We start from the raw sequence: 20,939 nt of genomic DNA on the forward strand, positions 1-20,939 counted from the left end.
GTATTTCTTAATGTTTCCTCTCAAAAACGGGTGATTGGTTTAGAGAAAAAAATAAATGTTACATAATATTGTATATCTGCCTAACATAAGCAACCTGCCACTCATACACTTCCTGTCAGTGTGAGAACATGACCCTCATGTTTTTTCTATAATAATCTGCAGGCAGAAAGTAGTTGGAGCTGGACTGAGAGAGGCAGCAGATAATTTATGCAAATGCTATTCCACCCCTTCACGACTCATTTGCAGTCGCATCTGCTCTCTTTCCGTCGCTTGACAGAGACGCAAAAAAGAGACACTTGACCCAGACACAAAGACGAAGACACAAAAAGAAAGTAATTAGGGAGGGGCGAGAGGGCGGACAAAACGGGTGTGTATGCATGAGAGATAATGAATGTGCGCGTGGGTGACGGAATACCTGGTTGATGGAAGTTGGGGGACAGATCCCTGGCCACTGCTCTGGCGATGTCAGAGTCCTGGCTGGCAGAAAGGGCGGCCTGGTCAGCTGCCTCTGCCTTAGCCCTGGCGTGTGCGGTTCTAGGTAAAGCAATGAGAAAGAGTTGGAGTCAGACAGCTTGGAAGATAAGAAGATATTGGAGGAGGTACATCACTTTAACACTGCCCCTGGCACAATCAGTCACCACCACTGCAATGGCTGTATTTCCACTGTGACACTCACAAACAAACACAAAGTTGCATTCATTGACACATGCTAAGAAACAACTTCAAAACAAATTAGGGATGCACCAAAATGTGTGTGCCGTTACTGCTATCGGATTATTTATAACATCTGCTGATACCGAAACCTCTGTTTGGAGGTCTGGGTTTTTTTAAGCTACCTTGTTTCAAATCACTGTTAACTAATTACACAACTTTGAAAGAAATTTTAAAAATACATTTTCTTCTCTATGTCTCTACATGTCATTTATGTTTCAGAGTAACTGGTCTCGGTTAAAAACAAAACACTGAAACACAAAACACATTATTAACTCACTTTAAAATTCTTAACTCACATTAACTGAATTCTGAATGGTCTCCTGTTAGGCTCACATTCAAATTAGTTGTGTAAAAAGTTGTAAGTAATGGTAGTTTCACCTTGTGACATTCTGGCAGTGCAAAGCTTAAAAATTGCAACTCTGCTGTCATTGTCACCTAAATTAAAGTAATTTCTCACAAGATACATGATATATTTTCTTTTACACACACAATAGGTTAATTGTCCGGCGCGTTTTTTCCACCCCATTTTGATTGACATGAAACAATCTACCTATGTCCGATAGTGCAGATGATTGATGCATCAGTACTACAAATACAGCGAAATATAGGCGATGGCAGTGTTGGGTGTAATTGGATTACAAAGTAATTAGTTAATGTAATCTAATTACTTTTGGATACAAAAGTAGTGTAACACATTGCATTTTAAATTCTTGTAATCAGATGAGCGGAAAAACACATTTTTGCGACAAGTGTTTTAGCGAGTAACTTAAAAGTAAAGTAATTAGTAATGTGATTACTTTTTCAGTAAAATAATCAGTAAAGTAATCTGATTACAATTTTAGAGAAGTCATTAGTAATTTGTAGTGGATTACTTTTTTTTGTAACTTACCCAACACTGGGGACTGGGACATTAAACTGTACAAGATTGTCCTTTTGTCCATATTCAAACATATATTCCATAAAACTTGAATGATAACTCAGAATATTATAGTAGTATAACAATCAGCCAAATAGCGGGTAAATAAGCCATCAAATTCCATTTGGTAAAGCTGAAGTGTGTGATTATTATTAAAAAAAAAAAAAAGCTTTATCCTATCTTAATATGCAGACAACTATAAATAAGCCATTTGTAGGTAGATTCCCCGAAAAGTGTAAACACTGTATCTCTGAAGTTTGCAAATCTTGCCAGTCCATCTGGTGATGCTAGCGGCACAGAAATTATACACTTCAGCTTTAAGAAGATGTGAGTATGAGTCAAAGAGTGCATTTTGCAGCATTTATTAATCTATACAGATATACAGTATGTAAGAGTATTTACATTTTATGTATACAGTATACTGTATAAGGCCTTTATATATTTCTATACACATATGGGGTGACAGGAGCACTAACAGGCACTCCAAACCAGCCTTTTAATTTTAGTTTGTTTCATCCAGTGTAAGCACTTTTGGGGTTACTTATATCAGTCTAAGTGGACTGTTCTTCTTTGAGGCATTGGCCTACTTAAAAAATTCCCATCTCATATGCAGAGTAAAATATGAATGTCAGTGCTGTCTCCTCCCTCATTCCTTGTTAATGATTAACCATTACTACATTGTAAAGTGTTAGCAGGCTTTTAATGACTTGACCCAGCATGAAACATTCCAGACAAAGTACCTTTCGAAGTCCATCCACATTACAACTGTTGTGCTAAGCTTGCTTTTAAGGGATCATAGTCTTCTACTATGGCGTGGAACGTTGTTGTCAGAAGAGCTGTACAAATAAATTAAATTGAATCTAAAGCTCTGGGTGAATTAATTAAACTAGCCAGCTTCCCCTTTTTCTTAAACAAACAAACAAACAAAAAAACAAAAAACAAAGGAGGAAGCTTAAACAAAGCTGTAGCAAAACGGATTGCACAGTATACCTAGTATAGCATAACTGCATTTCACAGATCCAAGAGAACAAGACATATATGGGGCCGATCCTCTGCTGAAATTTGCTGTCATTGTCATAAATGAAACCATAAACAGGAGAAAGACGTACTGCAAGCTTGATTTAGAGAGACTTGTCATGGTGATGTAGCGCTAAAACAAATAAACTGAGAGTCTGGTGCTCATCTAGAGCAAAAGCAGCTCTAATGCTTTGAGAGAGTGGGATTAATGCTTTATTATGGCCCCTGACACTCAGTCCAGCCTGGCTGAGCTTAGTTCCTTGAAGAGATACATCTCCCTCATTGGGATACTGGGCTTCCGAAGACACCGGTCTAAATGAAACGTGTTGCAACTGGGTCTTAAGAGCAAACTTTAGCTTAAACAAAGCTGTGAAATGTACCATGTTAAAAGGAATAGTACACCCAAAATTTTAAATTCTGTCATTATTTATTTATGCTGCAAGTTGGCCATTAATAATATCACACGTAATTGGTTCTTGAGTGTCTCGTAACCAAACAGCATGATGTCAAACCTTCACCATATTTGATCTGAGAGCTGCAGTGGAGGATTATCAGTCAATAATGACTTAAATTTTTTGGAGCTTGACAGCCCATGGTCACTATAAACTGCCATAATATGGAAAATATCTTATTTACATGAAGATTCCTTAAAATTATTTTGTCTTCTATAGAAAAAAAAGGAAAAAAAAAACAGAATACAGGTTTAGAATTACATGAGGGTGAGTAACTAATGACAGAATATTTGGGTGAACTATTCCTTTAAATAAATAACTCTCAATTCTATTGCTTAAAAAAGAAAACACATTAATCAAAACAATAAATATTTAAAATCAATGACAAGCATGGCTTCTCCGAAGACGAGATATGTAAATTTAACATAATATTAAGAGAGCCTCTACAGTACATACTATTCATCAGCCAAGTAATAGGCAGCACCTTCTCTAAGTGTTAATCGCTGGACCTAATGTGATATTTTTTGGAGCCAAAGAACATCTCCTTGGTGACAGATGGAGCACTTGCAGAAATTCTCAGGGTTTTAATTTGGTAGTCTCTTCCCACATTCGCCCACTCTCCCTCTATCATACACAAGAACTCAGATAAAGATGTCAAGTGGAGGCAATCCTGCCTGCTTGAGCCTACAGGGATTCAACACATGTCATGATTCTGATCCTCATCTGTCCAATACACACTGAGGCAAGACATGTCCAGTTGATGCCTAGTTGATATAGTATGATTTTTTACTTATGTGCTAGAAATGCATGCAAATTGATCATTAAAATGGACATTGTTTATCAAATATAATTAAATGTATAGGAATTATACAAAGAAAATTACAAATATAAAATACACTGAGGTTAAATAATTCAGGGAGGAGCAAGAGCCTGGAAAATTGTCCTTTTTAGAAGCTTTATAACATGTGTAAACCTCCGATTACTTTTGCAGCCAACAGATGCACTACATAAAACTTAAAGGGATAGTTCAAACACATGATTTTCTTTCTTCCGTGGAACCAGGAACCAATGTTATTACAGTTCTGGGGGTTTTTAATTGAGTTTTAATTTTTATTTCGTTTTCAATTTCAAATTATTATTTTGTTTAGTTTCAGTTATTTTACCAACCTTGTTTGTTTGTTTTAGTTTAGATGTAGTTTTTCAATTACTTTTAGTTTTAGTTTTATTTTAGTCTATCAATATATTTTAGTTTTTATTTCTATTTCTATTTCAGTTAATACAGATGAGTAAATGACTTGGCAGGGGACAACTTTGTGTAATGTTCTTTAAATTAAAACTATTCCCTATCCAGTCCAGATTACACATATGTCTACATAGTGTATAGCTAGGCTGATGTACAACATGCTAAGGACCAAGAAGGACTTACAAATGTGGAGATACACTCACCGACCACTTTATTAGGTACACCTGTACACCTACTTATTCATGCGATTATCTAATCATCCAATCGTGTGACAGCAGTGCAATGCATAAAGTCATGCAGATACAGGTCAGGATCTTCAGTTAATGTTCACATCAACAATCAGAATTGGGAAAAATGTGATCTCATTGATTTCGACTGTGGCATTATTGTTGGTGCCAGACGGGCTGGTTTGAGCGTTTCTGTAAATGCTGATCTCCTGGGATTTCAGCAGCTACAGTTCTGCTGAATGCACAACACGTCGAACCTTGAGACGAATGGGCTACAACAGCAGAAGACCACGCTGAGCTTTCTGTTCTTGGCTGACAGAAGTGGAACCCCACGTGGTCTTCTGCTGTTGTAGACCATCTGCGAAAAGATTTGACATTTTGTGCATTCTGAGATGCTATTCTGCTCACAACAATTGTACAGAGCGGTTATCTGAGTTACCGTAGCCTTTCTGTCAGCTCCAACCAGTCTGGCCATTCTCCGTTGACCTCTCTCATCAACAAGGTGTTTCCATCCGCAGAACTACCGCTCACTGGATGTTTTTTGTTTTTGGCACCATTCTGATTAAACTCTAGAGACTGTTGTGGGTGAAAATCCCAGGAGATCAGCAGTTACAGAAATACTCAAACCAGCCCGTCTGGCGACAACGATCATGCCACGCTCGAAATCACTGAGATAAAGTTTTTTTCTCCTTCTGATGGTTGATATGAACATTAACTGAATGTCCTGACCCATATGTGCATGATTTTATGCACTGCACTGCTGCCACACGATTGGCTGATTAGATAATTGCATGAATAAGTAGGTGTAGATGTGTTCCTAATAAAGTGGTCGATGAGTGTGTGTATCCCTTTGTTTTATGAACAGCAGTGGATGATGTGATTAAATAAACGAATGCATTTATCTTGAAACATTGAGCACATAACCAAACATTGTGGGCACATGCACATGAAACTCCTGGCCAGTAGGTGACATGTTTGCCATGCAACAGATAGAGACATTTAAAGAAACAAAAACAATTTTGTAACATGCACAACTCCAAGTAATAGAAACGAAAACTAAAAATATTTTATGATCATTTCTATTTCGTTTTAATTACTTCTGAAGCAATGCATGATAGTTTCAGTTTAGTTTTAGTTTTTTGGAAAATTTAAGTTTTATTTTTAATTTAGTTTTTCTAGGTTATTTTTTGAAATATTGTTTCAGTTTTAGTTTCAGTTTCAGTTAACTATAATAACCTTGCTAGGAACCTCAGTCACCATTCACTTTCATTGTATCTTTTTTCCATCTAATGGAAATGAATGGACTCTTTCTGCCTAAAATCTCTTTTTGTGTTCCACTGAAAAAGTCATATAGTTATTGAACAATATGTCCTGTAGATGAGTTAATATAAATTATGACATAATTTAAATTTTTGGGTGAAAATGATCCCACATAGCGAGGGGAAATCTTAGACCCCGTTTTTTGGTCAGGTGAGACAGATCGCTGTTTACACCTGGTCACTTAGAGTGACTTTGGAGGGGAGGGCACTGTTTTATGACGAGTTACATCAGTCACTATGTCAGTGTGTTACTGCATGATATTAAAGCACAACAAAGTCAGAAAAGGCAAAGAAAGCACGGAAAAAAAATTATGCGCTGTTTCTCCCAGATGCGGTTGAAATTTAATCTAAGCACAAATGCAACGTCAAGCAGATGTATCAATTATTTTAGTGGATTACCTGTATTAAAAAGCTTCCGGTGTTTGTGCTTCTCATCTGTTTTGATATCAGACACACTAAAGAAGATCCATGAAGCTCTCGTGATTGTGTATGTACTTGCTTTTTTAAATTTTCTGATCGGACGGTTATTTTCTTTTAAAGCCGCTCGTAACCGGCAACGTTTATACTCTTGTTTTAGTACAGCGACTGATTGACAAATGAGGGTTCTCACTTCACTGCTGCTGGGACACATACTGGACGGATTAGCGTTTACACCTCAAATGTGATGTGGACACATGCGTTTTTGACCACATACATATGTGGTTTTTGTGATCTGATCACAAATTGTTTTAGACCCCGTTTAGACCTGTATTTAGTGCTGACCACATGTGATCGGTTCACCCGAAATGCATATTAATATCAGTTCGAAACAGGGTTTGACCACATTCCTATGTGGTTTTTGTGATCCGATCACAAAACATTTTAGACCTGGTTCAGACCTGTATTTATGGCTGACCATATGTGATTGAATCACCCGAAATGCATCTTAATACCAAGTGGAAACTGGGTCTTTTAAAGCAGATTACCATGGAAGAAAATATTGTTCTACATAAACTGTTGTGGAAGACTCTTAATCTGTGCAGGTAATCCCATCCATTAAAGCTTTGAACAGATCTAGAGATTCTGACAACAGGACAAAATCTTTTATATGAAATCACCTTTTTTTTATATATATATAAAATCAACTCACAACTTAAATGCTATTGTAGGTACCACTTTACAATACAGTTCTATTTGTTAACATTACTTAATGCACACAATCTGGTAACTAACAATGAACAATAATTTTTTATAGCATTTATTCATCTTGATTAATGCAAATTTAACAAAATTCTATTGTTCGTTGTTAGTTCATGTTAGTTTATAATGCAATAACTGAAGTTAACGTAAAGCCTACAACTATTTAATGTTGAACATGTACTGTTTACTGTATGTCGAAATTAACATCAACCAAGATTAATAAATGATGTAAAATCATTGTTCATTGTTAATTCATATTAAATGTTGCATTGACTATGTTAACATACACAACCTTATTGAAAAGTGTTATCATATTATAAAATTAAAACAACTACAAAATGTACTATGGTGAGTTTTTTGGTTAAAATACCATAGTTACAACAGTTACTGTATTTTTTACTATAAAACTGTGGTGCCTGGGTATTAGCCACCACTGTAATAAAAAAATAAAAAATACAGAAAGATTCTTACACTGTATGGAGATCCCATATCAATTTATTATGGTTTTTAACAACAATGACTGGGTTAACTATGGTATATTGCTGGATCTTAATTTTTGCTTTTGCTTTAAAGCATAGGATAAACACACACACATACATTAAACCTGAGTGCTCTAACAGATGATAACGGACGCAGACTGGCTACTGTATCAGTGACGGCTGCAAGACTATATTCTTGTCTCTGGTGAGAAGCCAACTCCTGCTTTGCCTTATTTAGTCACACTGCACACTGACACATGTGTGAAAGAGCACACAGCTGAGAACCCGCTCTCTCTTTCTCTCCTTCTCATTTTTTGCCAGACTCTTTCAAGACAAGCCAAAGCCCTTTCCAACTCTCCACACATTCCCTGGGCCCTCACAGTGCTTGTCACTTCTCTCCATAACAATCTTCAAAGGCACTGAGAGATATTTAATTCATCCTGTAGCTCTGGGACATATTACTGTTTCATTAGCTACATGGACTGTGCAACCCTCATTATAGAAATCTTTCATTAAAATTAATATTCTATCAGAATCAGGCACAAGTTAATGAATTAATTCTGTTAAACAACAGGACAAGGACATGGTTCTTGTGCTGACAGAGTGAAGGAAATAACTTCATTAAAGGAAATGTTAAATCAATAGAAAAATAAATAAAAAATAAATAAATAAATAATATTTTGCTTGAAGTTAAAGGGTTAGTTCATCCAAAAATGAAAATTCTCTCATAATATACTCACCCTCATGCCATCCCAGATGTGTATGACTTTCTGTCTTCTTCTGAACACAAACAAAGATTTTTGGAAGAATATCTAATCTCTGTTGGTCCTCACAATGCAAGTGAATGGGTACCAAAACTTTGAAGCTACAAAAACACGAAAAGGCGCGTAAAAGTAATCCATATGACTCCAGTATTTTAATCCATGTCTTCTGAAGCAATTTAATAGATTTTGGGTAAGAACAGACCAAAATATAACTCATTTTTCACTGTACATTTTGCCATTGTAGTCTCTAGGCACGATCATGATTTCAGGCTTGATAACACTTTCTAGTGTTTGACGCATGCACAGAGTGCTAGATGATGCTATAGGAAGTTTAACTGAGCTTGAAATCATGTTTGCCAAGGAGACTGCTGATGTCAAGATGTACAGTGAAAAATGTTTGAATCGCTTCAGAAAACATGGATTTAACCACTGCAGTCTTACTTTTATGCTGCCTTTATGTGCTTCTTTGGAGCTTCAAAATTCTGGTCACCATTCACTTGCATTGATCTACAGAGCTGAGTTATTCTTATATAAATCTTTATTTGTGATCTGCATAAGAAAGAAAGTCATACACATCTGGGATGGCATGAGGGTAAATGATGTGAGAATTTTCAATTCTGGGTGAACTATTCCTTTAATGAAGCCTACATTGAAAAACAAAAATGTTAACCTAGAAAATGTGCTTCTGCTTCATGTGGTAACATCTAAATTAACTGACAACATCACTGAATCAAACTAAATACATTAGGTTATACCAACAAGACCAATTTTAAAAGTTAGATTGGGTAGAAAGAGCTCCTTAAGGTAAAAATTACAGGTTGCCACATTTTACAGTGTAGGACCATTACGATTGTTTGCATTCTGAAATTTTCATGACAATTAAGCACCCCCACCTCATTCTCATTACCATAATGCAATATATCCCAAGGATGCATGCTTGCGTTCAAACAAAACTGGTCAAAGTACAACTCTGAATGCAGGGTTCTCAAGATGTATTTTTCTAAGCTTTAAACTACGTTGAACTTGCCACAGTGTCTCACGGTGTATACTTCAATTATCTTAATAATTATATTCATTATATATTATATTTATAATTATTTATGTATAATTATTATTAAGTCCGATTCACATTCTTTGTGCATATCGCCACCTACTGGACAGTAGGGGCTTCAGGTGATGTAGATCGCAAAGTATGAGGGAATTATAATGCAAAAATACAAAATAAGTAAATACAGAAGCACTCTCGTTGTGGAATGAGTCAGAGCTCTTTAAAGGAAACACCCCGTGTTACATCTTTAATGCAGTTATATTTAATGCGTTATAGCTTTATTAAAGTTCAAATAATACAGAAGCAGATCATGTAAATAACTACAAACTCCGAAACTGGCATTTCTCTGTGCGGTCAGCGCCTCTTCTATGAGTTGCGTGAATGTCTTGATCTAAGGGGGAGAGACTGAAACTGCACACTCTGTCGTGGGAACGCTCATATCTCGAGCGTGAACGCTTAATGCAGCTAGATTATAACGTGATGGCTCGCGACTTATTGAATCATAATATATGTCACAGTGCATTTCTTATCGTGCAGAAAATTGGCAATACGCAGCTTTATTAATAAGAGAGAGTTTGTTTTTTTCTGAGTTAAAGATGGATTGAAGTGAACAGAAAGGTGAGAGAGGGTAGTCTTCACCCCATTATACACTGCAACAAAATATGTTTTGGCTTGTTTTCCAATATGAATATCTAAAACTCCTTTAAAACAATGTACATTTACTTTAGCAGCTATACTGCAAAAAAAAATTGTTATATGAGAATGTTGAATATAATATTAAAAATACAAATATTTTAAAATATCTAAAAATCCTTTAAAAAAGATGCATTCACCTGAGAGGCAGCATATAAGATATTTAGACTTGCTTTTAGAGAATAGATCTTAAATATAAGTTTATTTTGTCTTTACTGCACTCGCAGAAGTATAATCAAGTGAAAAAAATACACTTATATACAAAATACACTTATTTAAGATACATTCTCTTAAAGCAAGTCTAAATATATTATATGCTGATTCTCAAGTAAATGTATCTTATTTAAAGAATTTGTAGACAATTTTAAATGGAAAATAAGACAAAAAAACTTGATAACAATAGGATTTTTTGCAGTGAATTTCTTTACTTAATTAAACTTAATAAAACGTTTTTTTTTTCTTTAATTCAGTGAATGTAATTTAGAGGTATTTTTAAAAGATGATTTTGTCCTCTTTATTGTTAGTAAGCACGTTTAATACACTCTTTTAAGTCAGGCACAAGCTGAATAATCGGTTAAGAGCTAATGATTAATCATTGCAATAATCGCCAAATAGTCGAATAATCGTTCTAATAATCGTTAGATTAATCGATTATCAAAATAATCGTTAGTTGCAGCCCTACTGGACAGCGATGAGAATTTAAATAAAAAAAGGAACCTAAATATTGATCTGTTTCTCACCCACACCTATCATACAACTTCTTAAGGAAGCACTGGATTTAACCACTGGAGCCATATGGATTACTTTTATGCTGCCTTTATGTGATTTTGGAGCTTCAAAGTTCTGGCCACCATTCACTTGCATTGTATGGACCATCAGGGCTGAGATTCTTCTAAAAATCTCTGTTTGTTTTTAGCAGAAGAAAGAAATTCACAAACATCTGGGATGGCATGAGGGTGAGTAAATGATGAGAGAATTTTCATTTTTGGGTGAACTATTCCTTTAAGGTAATAATTGCAAGTTACCTTTTTTTAGTGTGAGAAAAAAAAGTGTGGGGTAATTTTTAGAAAGAAGAAACGTCTGAAGAAATGAAACTCTAATGAAACTAAAATCAAATTTATTATGTGCCTCAGAGTGAAAGCACATTAAAATTAATTAAGGTGAGAAACCTCTGCCACTTCAGAGTAAGGGTTCAACAGTACTTTATACAAATGATAGCACTAGAACCAGAGGTACCACTCAGTTCAGATGGCAACATTATTGTCACTTTAACACCCTGATCTTCACTACCTGCTTGAGCTTGCAGACATTAATGTATACATTTCATTCAACCATCTGTGTAGATTAAATTAAAGAAAAATACTATTTTGTGGTTTTATGATGTGAGAAAATGCCTATAGTTGTGTTTAAAAACTAATTTTGGACCTTTACTTCATTAGTTTATGTGCGACTTTGTGTTAAATATGAACAGAGCCATGGAGACCTAAACAACTGACTGTAATTCATTCCCAGAGGTATGAAGCAGCTTCTTCTCTGAAAACACATTTGGCGTTTGATTTACACATAACACAACATCACATAGTTACATAAGCAGCTCCTCTGCACTTTATGACCAACCCCTACCCTAACCTGTGCTAAACTTCTCTTAGGACAATAAAGGCCCTTTTCGTTTTTGTAATAAACAATAATGCATAAAAGTATTTGGGGATGAAATTCCAGTGAAGTGTGAAGCGAATTCCGTTTGAACGATTATAAACATTGTGACTGGAGCCCCTGATTCCTCTGTGACTTCATTCAGCACATCCTGCATTGATTATTTGATCAGGATAAGAGTTATGGCTGGGGGGCATATGATGGCACTCATGCAAAAAGACTATTCATACAGGGCTCTTCTGCACAATAGCTGCTCGCCTGTTTCACTAGTCACATCCCTTCTATGTGTAACGCTCAAAAAACTAATTCATTACCTTTACTTAATTTAAAGAAAGTTTTAACAAGCAATTTAATTAAGTTATTTCTAATTTATTCCACTTCATTAAACCAAAATAATTTATTTGGATTTGGTCAAATCAATTTACTATAGTTGGTTTAACTCAACTTTATTAGGTAAATCAAACATAATTCTATTAATTTCCTAAGATTTATTTAAATAATTGTTTTATGTTAGTTCAAATTACTTTCATTTGTTAATCACTAGAATTAGATAAGCAAGTGTGAGAACAGTGAAACTGCTGCACTGTCAGTTTGATAGCAACTGCTTAAAGAAATAAGCAGCATTCAAATCAAACATAATTTGATAATACAACCCTCCTCAACCTAAGCACAAGCACCAGTCTTCACCGCAATGGTAACCCCCCAGACTCCAGCCAAACAAACACTACTTTAAAAATATGACAAACAGAACAGTAAGCATGAACAAAACTCATCCTGTTCTTATCATGCTCAAAGATGCATAAAACAACAGTTAAGTTTCAACATTAACTGTTTCCATCCAGTCCCCTGCAAAGCATGATGGGAAATCAAAATCCCCTGGCCAGTTTAATCAATGCTAAAAAAATATTCATGTAGACCTTTGGATTAAGTAAACTTAAATTTTACAAATGTAATTGAATTTAACATAATGAATTGAAGTTAAGACTAAATGTTCTAGAATTGAGTTGCTTTAGCTAATTTTAATTAAGTAAAGTGAACAACCTGCAAAAATCCTTTTTCACATGAGGGCAAATGAGCAGGTTTGCAGCTCTTAGTGTGCAGCATGCATGGGTGATGTTGATTTGAGGAATGCAGTTATTGTGAGTGATAGGTTAGATTAAGAATTTTATGTCAATCAAAACTGGGTTTATTTTCAACATGAAGAAAGAGAAATAGAAAGAGAGAGAGAGAGAGAGAGAGAGAGAGAATGAGATATGCAACAAAAAGTCAAGATGTTGTCCCGTAAATATACAATGGCCCCCAAAAATGTTTTGGACTTTTAAACCGGTTGAAGCTCATTGACCCCAACCATGGGACTGACTTAATTTTGCATACATTGGTTCACATTTACTAAATAGTCTACTCTCCAAAAATGTTAATAATGTTGGCAAATGATACATCTGTATATTTGTCAACATTACTAACATTTTTGAACAGTACACTAAATAGTAAATGTGAATGATTTTAAGCAAAGTGAAGTCAGGCCCATGGGTGGGGTCAATGAGCTTCAACAGGTTTAACAGTCCAAAATATTTTTGGGAGCATCAACAGGTTTTAAACCACAGTTAAAAATGTGTATGAATGTCTTTGTATTATATACAAGACATCAATCCAAGTGGCATTTATTTGAAAGAAATATAGTACAAGCAAACTTTTCAAATGATAAAAAGTAGATATTTTGTTCAAATAAAGTATATGAAGATTTGTTTTGGTTGTCAAATGTTAATTGAATATGTCCACAGTTAATCTGACGATAATCCCCTGTGGTTACTCTGCTAGGACACCTGTGAACTAGAGTGGAACTGACTTCCTACATTCACTTTATATTACCATGACACAATTTGCTTAAAAGTAATTGCACAAACAGTTCTGAGAAAAGCTATAAAACTATTTGTTTGCAGATGCCACTTGGTTTGATACAAAATACAATGACATTTTGGGGCCACTGTATAATGCAATTGTTCGAGTGTTGTAGGATTGATCTGGGGGAAGCATTAACCTTGAGGTGGCAATTTCAACTTTCGTTCGGGCAATGGCAGATGCTCGTATGGCTCCTTCCACAGCACGGTCCACTTTCTGCCTCGTCTTGGTGTTCTTTAGGGGAATGAGCTGCTTCTTGATGCCACGCACCAAAACGTTATTTTTGTACTTCCCCTCTTCTTTTGTCCCATCAGGGAACATTGTGCACCCGTAGCCATGCCGTTTGTTGTTCAACCACTCCCCTTCATATTTCATCCCATTGGATCGCTCGCTGACACCAAAACCATTCCGCTTGTCATTCTTCCACTCGCCATTGTATGACTCTGTAGTGGTAGCATCGACGTTGTCCTCTGCTGGCATGTACTCATCAGCCACCTCTCCGTCACCAAAACTTACAGTGGAGTTTGCATCACTGGAGCTGATGCGGCTCATAGTGGCATCACTACGCGCTGAACTGCGTTTGCTGGATATGGAGGAGCGGGAGTCAGACTTCCTCAGCTGTTTGAGGCTGCCAAACAGCGAGCCCCGTCGGAAGAGGCCCTTTTTTTTGCCAGAGCCCACCTCGCTGTCACTGTGGAAGTTCAGGACAAAACCGCCACGGGTGCCAGCAGGGCTGTCTGACATGTGATCATGCAGAACGGAGCCGTTACTCTGCTCACTGCGCAGGGAGGCCAGTGAGGTGCGGAGCGGGGAGCGGATGACAGTGGCCATGCCATAAGGCACGCTCTGACGTACACCATAACCATGCCGCATGCCGCCCATCCACTGGCCCTGGTATGTACCTGGCAAAGGGATTAGGGAGACTTCAGTCTAGATATTACATAACACATAATACAGGGATAACAAACAAAAGCAAACACCAGAGGAACTAACATGTCTGGGTGCTTTGATGTTTTTAGTCAAGTTTTTTGTTCATTGAGGTTATACGCTGATTTCTGAATCAGAGAAAGCAATATCACAATGAGAACTAATCACAATGTTTAAAAATTTAAAACACTTCTTGCACACATGAATACTGAAAACTGAAATATTATTCAGTGGTGATGATGTAGTTCCATTTCTTATTTTAAGGTTTGCACAATGTACTCTATTAAAAAGACTGAATGACTTTAAGCACAAAGACAGTTTACAGGAGGGAAGAATCCAGACTGATCACATGATGACGACTGCTAGTAATTCGGTAGTATGGGGTTGATTTAAGTGTACACATTTTTAATTCTCTAATCATTTACTCACTTTCATGCCATCCCAGATGTGTATGACTTTCTTTCTTCTGCTGGACACACATGAAGATTTTTAGAAGAATATTTCAGCTTTGTAGGTTCTTTCAATGCACAGGAATGGTGATAAATGCCTTTGAAGCTCCAAAAATCACATAAAGGCAGCATAAAAGTAATCCATACAACTCCAGTGGTTTAATATTTAAATCTTTTTTAACTATAAATCTCTTCTTTCACTTTCAGAATGCGAAAAAGGGGATTTATAGTAAAAATGACTTAAATATTGATCTGTTTCTCACCCACAACTATTATATAGCTTCTGAAGACATTTAGCCAGTGGAATCATATGGACACTTTTATTTGGCCTTTATGTGCTTTTTGGGGCTTGAAAGGTCTGGTCACTATTCACTTGCATTTTATGGACCTAAAGAGCTGAAATATTCTTCTAAAAATCTTTGTTTGTGTTCTGCAGAAGAAAGAAAGTCATACACATCTTGGATGGCCTGAAAGTGAGTAAATGATGAGAGAATTTTCATTTTTGGGTGAACTATCCCTTTAAGAATGGAAACATTTCTGGATCATATTTCACCCCAAAATCAAAAGAAAGAAATAAGAAATTATATTTTGCTTAAAATTGATGGTGTATTTTAGGAATGTTAAGATTTTTTGCAATGTGACATTATTATCATGACAATACACACACTATTCTTATTACCCTAATGCACAAAATCTCATTCTAATTACTGTAATGCAAAACATAAATTGTGGCATATTATTGAAATTCTATAATTGGCATACTACACACATTTATATTAAAATATATAAGTAAAAAAATAATGTATACATCATGGTTGTATCTGTTATACTTTCACAGATTTGCAGATTTAAATAATAATAATAAAAAAAATTATTACAAATTTAACGTATTACAGTAACGAGAATCTAATGAGAATTAATAATTGAGAATAATATATGTAAAAAAAAAAAAAAAAAAAAGAACATTAAAAAAAAAAATACTAATAAGACCACATTATACTATGATGTCACAATGAAAAAAAATCTGAATTAGGTTCTAAAATAAGATTTATTTTATTTTTTATTTTTTTATTTTAGGCTGAAACACAAAGTTTTGGTGAGATTTACCCTATTATAAGTTTAATACTCTTTATTGTCTAAGTAGTAATACATCTAGGCCAGTCTGTCAGACCTAACAACTTCAACAGCAGAGCCAGCACTATTTTAAAACATAGAAGTAACCTGAGACATTGTGAAGTTTATGGCTCCAGCCAACCATAACTTTTATTTATATATTTACCTATTTATCCACTCATTCTTCCTGATTCTGCACATGTCATATCCTCAGTGGTAATGCTTAGAAGCTTATATCCTATTAGGTAAAGAGGCCAAATGGAAATTACTTATGATTTATGGAGTAACAAAGAGCCTCTGCCTCAGCAACCCTATTTTCAGGATTTTTTGCAGAAGATGAAAGTGAGTTATGAGTAAGTGGTAATGTGTGACCCTACTCTCTAAAAATTCTACACCAGGCCTCTGACACCACCAATAGAACTTCATTGTTCCTGCCAAAATCTTGTCTAAATGTCAAATTATCTGGGTTTAAAATGTTATTTTTTACAAGACTTCATAATATAGGCCTACTATGAAATGTAAGTGTTATTCCAATGATGTTGCATAATAACTTTGCTCAAAGGCCATCTCTGTACAAATGGACAAAATATTTAATTACATTTTAATAAACCAATTTCTTGCTGTATGATGGTCTGTTTTGACTATAATTACCTTTCACTGTTTTTTAATATTTAATTATTTTCAGTAACAGGTTAATCTTACAAAAGTAATGTGAATAAGTAAACTATCAAGTAAGAGGTGGTACAGTCTACACTTTCCAACTTCACACTGCCTGAAAAACAAAAACAAAAACAAGGATTATTTTATTTTATTTTCCAAATATATGCCCATTTTGCTTTTTAACTTTCATTAAATTAAAATGGTGCCACAATTTTTTAACAGAGAAAAATTTTCTGACAAAATATTAAAAAAGAGACATGAACTTGTCTGCTGGTCTTGTTGACAAGAGCTTTAATTTGACATGTTGTAGATGTAACTATTATTAGCCATGACCTCTGTGAGCAACTACTGCTGACCAGTCCAGTTATAGGCTATGTCATACATCAAATCAACTTTGCATAAGTAAACTACTTAATACATCTTTATTATTTAGGGCCAAAATGTAATAGTCAGACAGTAGAATTAAAGAAAGAGAGAGAGAGAGAGAGAGAGAGAGAGAAATAAAAAAGCCAAAAACAAAATCTTTTTCGTTGAAAAAAAATAAAAATAAAATAATAATAAAAAAAAAATTTAAAAAAATGAAATCCTTTCACAAAACCGAAACATCCTTTCATCCACCATGATCATTCTGCACTGATAACGCATTAACTGTGACTGCTACATTATTAGGCCACATTGTCATATACACAAGTATTTACAGAGCATTAAATAGGTCAAGTGATGTTTAGGTGAACTCACCCCCATCCCCGTACGTCTCGACCCCGTATCCGTCCTGCAATCCATTACTCCATGTGCCTTCATACCTGGCAGGTGTATTGAAACTCTGGCGAACCCCATACCGACCCTTAAATCCGTGACTCCACTCTCCGCGATACAGCCACCTCCCCTTCGACTCCACGCCGAGCCCGTGTCGCTTTCCTTGTGCCCAGTAGCCCTTGTACGTATTCCCACTGGGCCAGGTGTACACCCCGACTACCTCAAACCCGTTGGACCAGGACCCGGAGTATTCGCCCTGGCCCTTCGGGCCGGTGCAGATGCCGTGTCCGTGGGCTTTTCCATCCTCCCATCCACCGCAGAAAGTGCCGCCATCGTCGAAGTCAAACCGTCCGCCCGTCATTCAGATAAAGGGTTGAAATTAAAGTGTTTGTGTCTCGACGGTCGTACCTCGGATGCTGGACGATAAATAAAGGGAGAAATGTCACAATGCGAACGCGGTGATGCGATGTGGTGGTGTCTGGTGGAGATGGCTTAGTGCGCGCATTGGTGCGAGTGTTGGCGGTGAGTGAGAGGGAGGATCGCGCACAGGCGCCGGAGCCACACGCGCTCGCTGTCACTGTCGCCGTTCCTGGCTTTTTTATGATCCTCTCCCCCCTGTTCGCTTCACAGGGAAGGAGAGAGAGAGAGAGAGAGGAGACAGCAGCCCAAAGCCAGGGGAGAGACACCCAGTTGCTGACGTCAGTTGTATAGCCACGCCCCTCGCGTTGGACCATATTCATATTTGTTGCACATACTACAGAAACTGTAGCAGACAGACAGACAGACGTATAGACAGGCAGACAGGCAGACAGACAGACCTATAGACAGGCAGACAGACAGACAGACAGACAGACAGATAGATAGATAGATAGATAGATAGATAGATAGATAGATAGATAGATAGATTGATAGTTAGATAGATAGATAGATAGATCCTTAAAGGTCACCTGGAGAGAAGAGGTGTCCAAGCCACACCAGCTGACCACTGGTGTTTCTCAGGGATCAGTGCTTGGGCCCCTCCTCTTCTCAATCTTCACTACATCACTTCGACTGATACTTAAGGCAAATGGCTTTTCCTACCACTGCTACGCTGATGATACACAGCTCTACCTGCCATACCAGCCTGATGACCCCACCGTCCCAGCTCATATCTCTGGCTGCCTGGATGAAGGAATGTTATCTTCAGCACAAACTTGCTAAGACAGCACTCCTTGCGATCACAGCCAACCCGTCTGTAGACCAAAACTTCACTGTTCATCTTGGTTCAACTACACTTACGCCAACCAGGACAGCCCAGAACCTGGGAGTGGTGGTCGAGGACCAAATTAACTTCACACATCTCATCAACCTCCCGAGCTTGCAGGTTTGCTCTTTACAAAATCAGGAAAACCAGACTTTTCCTGTCTGAATATGCAACACAGCTCCTGGTCCAAGCGCTGTTCATTTCAAGAATAGACTACTGTAATGCTCTGTTGGCCGGCCTCCCAGCTAGCACGATTAAGCCACTGCAGATGGCCCAGAGTGCTGCAGCATGTCTGGTTTTTAATCAGCCAAAAACGGCTCACGTCAACCCACTCTTGATTTCACTCCACTGGCTACCTGTAGCTGCCTGCATCAAATTCAAGGCTTTGACTCTGGCCTTCAGGACAGCCTGGCACACTCTTACTTCAATTCACTCCTCCAGGTCTATGTCCCAACTCGCTCTCTGCAGTCAATGAACGAGTGGCGCCTGGTGGTCCCATCGTAAAGAGGCACTATAATTTACTTTCTCTGTTCCTCTGTGATGGAATGAACTTCCAACCTCCACACGATCTGCTGATACCATCTCAACACACAAGAACCAGCTGAAAACACATCTGTTCCGTGAGCACTTAACCAATTCACATTATTAATCGCACTTAATATTTAACTATATATATATATATATATATATACTTCTTTCTTCTATGCTGCTAGCTTCTATACTACTCCAGCCACGTTGAGAATTTGGCAGTGTGATACTGCAGATATTGTTGACTTTTGTATGACAAATTGCTTGCTGTGTTTCTTATTTGTAAGTCGCTTTGTATAAAATATGTAATATAATATTTGTATATAAATGACCAAATGTAGATAGATAGATAGATAGATAGATAGATAGATAGATGGATAGATGGATAGATGGATAGATAGATAGATAGATAGATGGATGGATGGATGGATGGATGGAGGGTCAAACGGACAGACAGACAGACAGACAGGCCAGTCAAACATATCTTAGTTACTTACGTAGCAAAGATTAGATATCACATTGTTGACAGCTATGTTGAGCGAATTGCAAAATAAATTTTGTCATGGTAAAAATGGGCTGCAAGAGGACCTTGAGATTTATGGATCTGGCATAGACTTTTACTTTTCTTCTGCCAACAGGCAGACCAGTTTGGACCACCAGTCCACAATTAAGTCTATAATTATGCTGCATTACCTGGGGCATAACTGTGCTGTAACACTGTAACTACTAAAGAAAACAGTAGCAATGTTGTCACAACAAAACAGTCGGCCACTGTCATGATCAGATGTGGCCAGGTTTGTCTGATGGATTTATGACAGCTTTAGTGGTGGTAATGATTGGCCACCCCACTTGTTACCAAAAATAGATCCTGAAAATGCATTATCTCTCTATGTTATACATATATTTATTTGTTGGTTAAAAAAGAAGAAAAAACAACGAGGACTAAAATAATAAATACTAATACTAAATAATAAAATAGACAATACTTATCTAAAACGGACTTATTAGATATTATCCAATGTAAAATACTGAGTGGGAGTAGGCTACAGTATATAAATACAGGTACATGCAACATAAATATCAAATAAATAACCAACATCTATTAAGTCCTATTAGGCAACAGAGCTGAAAATAGTCTATCATATCTCAAGATTAACCCATGTTGCCCTGCTCAGTTTCTATAAAGACTGAGTACTCAGATAATGGCAGACAGCTGATGAAAGATGAATGAACTTGTGCATTGCAAAAGGTGACAAAGAACGTCATCAGTCCTCAGAATAGAAACTCAGATCCATGTGGACAGTATTTTACAACAACGCTAATACAATGAACGCAGAGGTACATAGCCTACTGTTGTAGTAAGTGTTACTTATGTACCTGGAATCATACAACTAACACTAGAGACTTGAGAATCCATGTGAGACCAGGTGACAACTAGAGCATTCAGATTTTACACAAAAATCGTAGTCATGTCAGAAAATACTGATTTTCACTTAATTTGACTTAAATCAGTTTTTTACCCATTGTATTCAATGTAATGTTTTAAATTAAAGCACGTTCTTGACATTTTAAATGATTCTTAGTAACAGGTGTTGTGTGTGAGTTGGAAATACAACTCTCGCAATGTATTGGTGCAACAATGAATGCGAATAGTGACTAT

The 20,939-nt window shown here is 36.7% G+C and overlaps 1 protein-coding gene across 2 annotated transcripts in view; it reads right to left on the reverse strand.

The window, feature by feature from the left end:
• Positions 1-18,131, reverse strand: part of jph1b (junctophilin 1b) — a 29,513-nt gene extending 11,382 nt beyond the window's left edge. For both annotated transcript variants that reach the window (XM_051700943.1, XM_051700944.1), the window contains exons 1-3: positions 17,491-18,131; positions 13,743-14,505; positions 416-534 (exon numbers count right to left, since the gene is read on the reverse strand). In XM_051700943.1, coding sequence (XP_051556903.1) covers positions 416-534; positions 13,743-14,505; positions 17,491-17,869 — 1,261 coding nt within the window. In that variant the 5' untranslated portion in view covers positions 17,870-18,131. The remainder of the gene's footprint in view (positions 1-415; positions 535-13,742; positions 14,506-17,490) is intronic.
• Between the last annotated feature and the right edge of the window lie 2,808 nt (positions 18,132-20,939).

This window comes from Myxocyprinus asiaticus, chromosome 6, assembly GCF_019703515.2.
Source record: "Myxocyprinus asiaticus isolate MX2 ecotype Aquarium Trade chromosome 6, UBuf_Myxa_2, whole genome shotgun sequence".
Lineage (NCBI taxonomy): Eukaryota > Metazoa > Chordata > Actinopteri > Cypriniformes > Catostomidae > Myxocyprinus > Myxocyprinus asiaticus.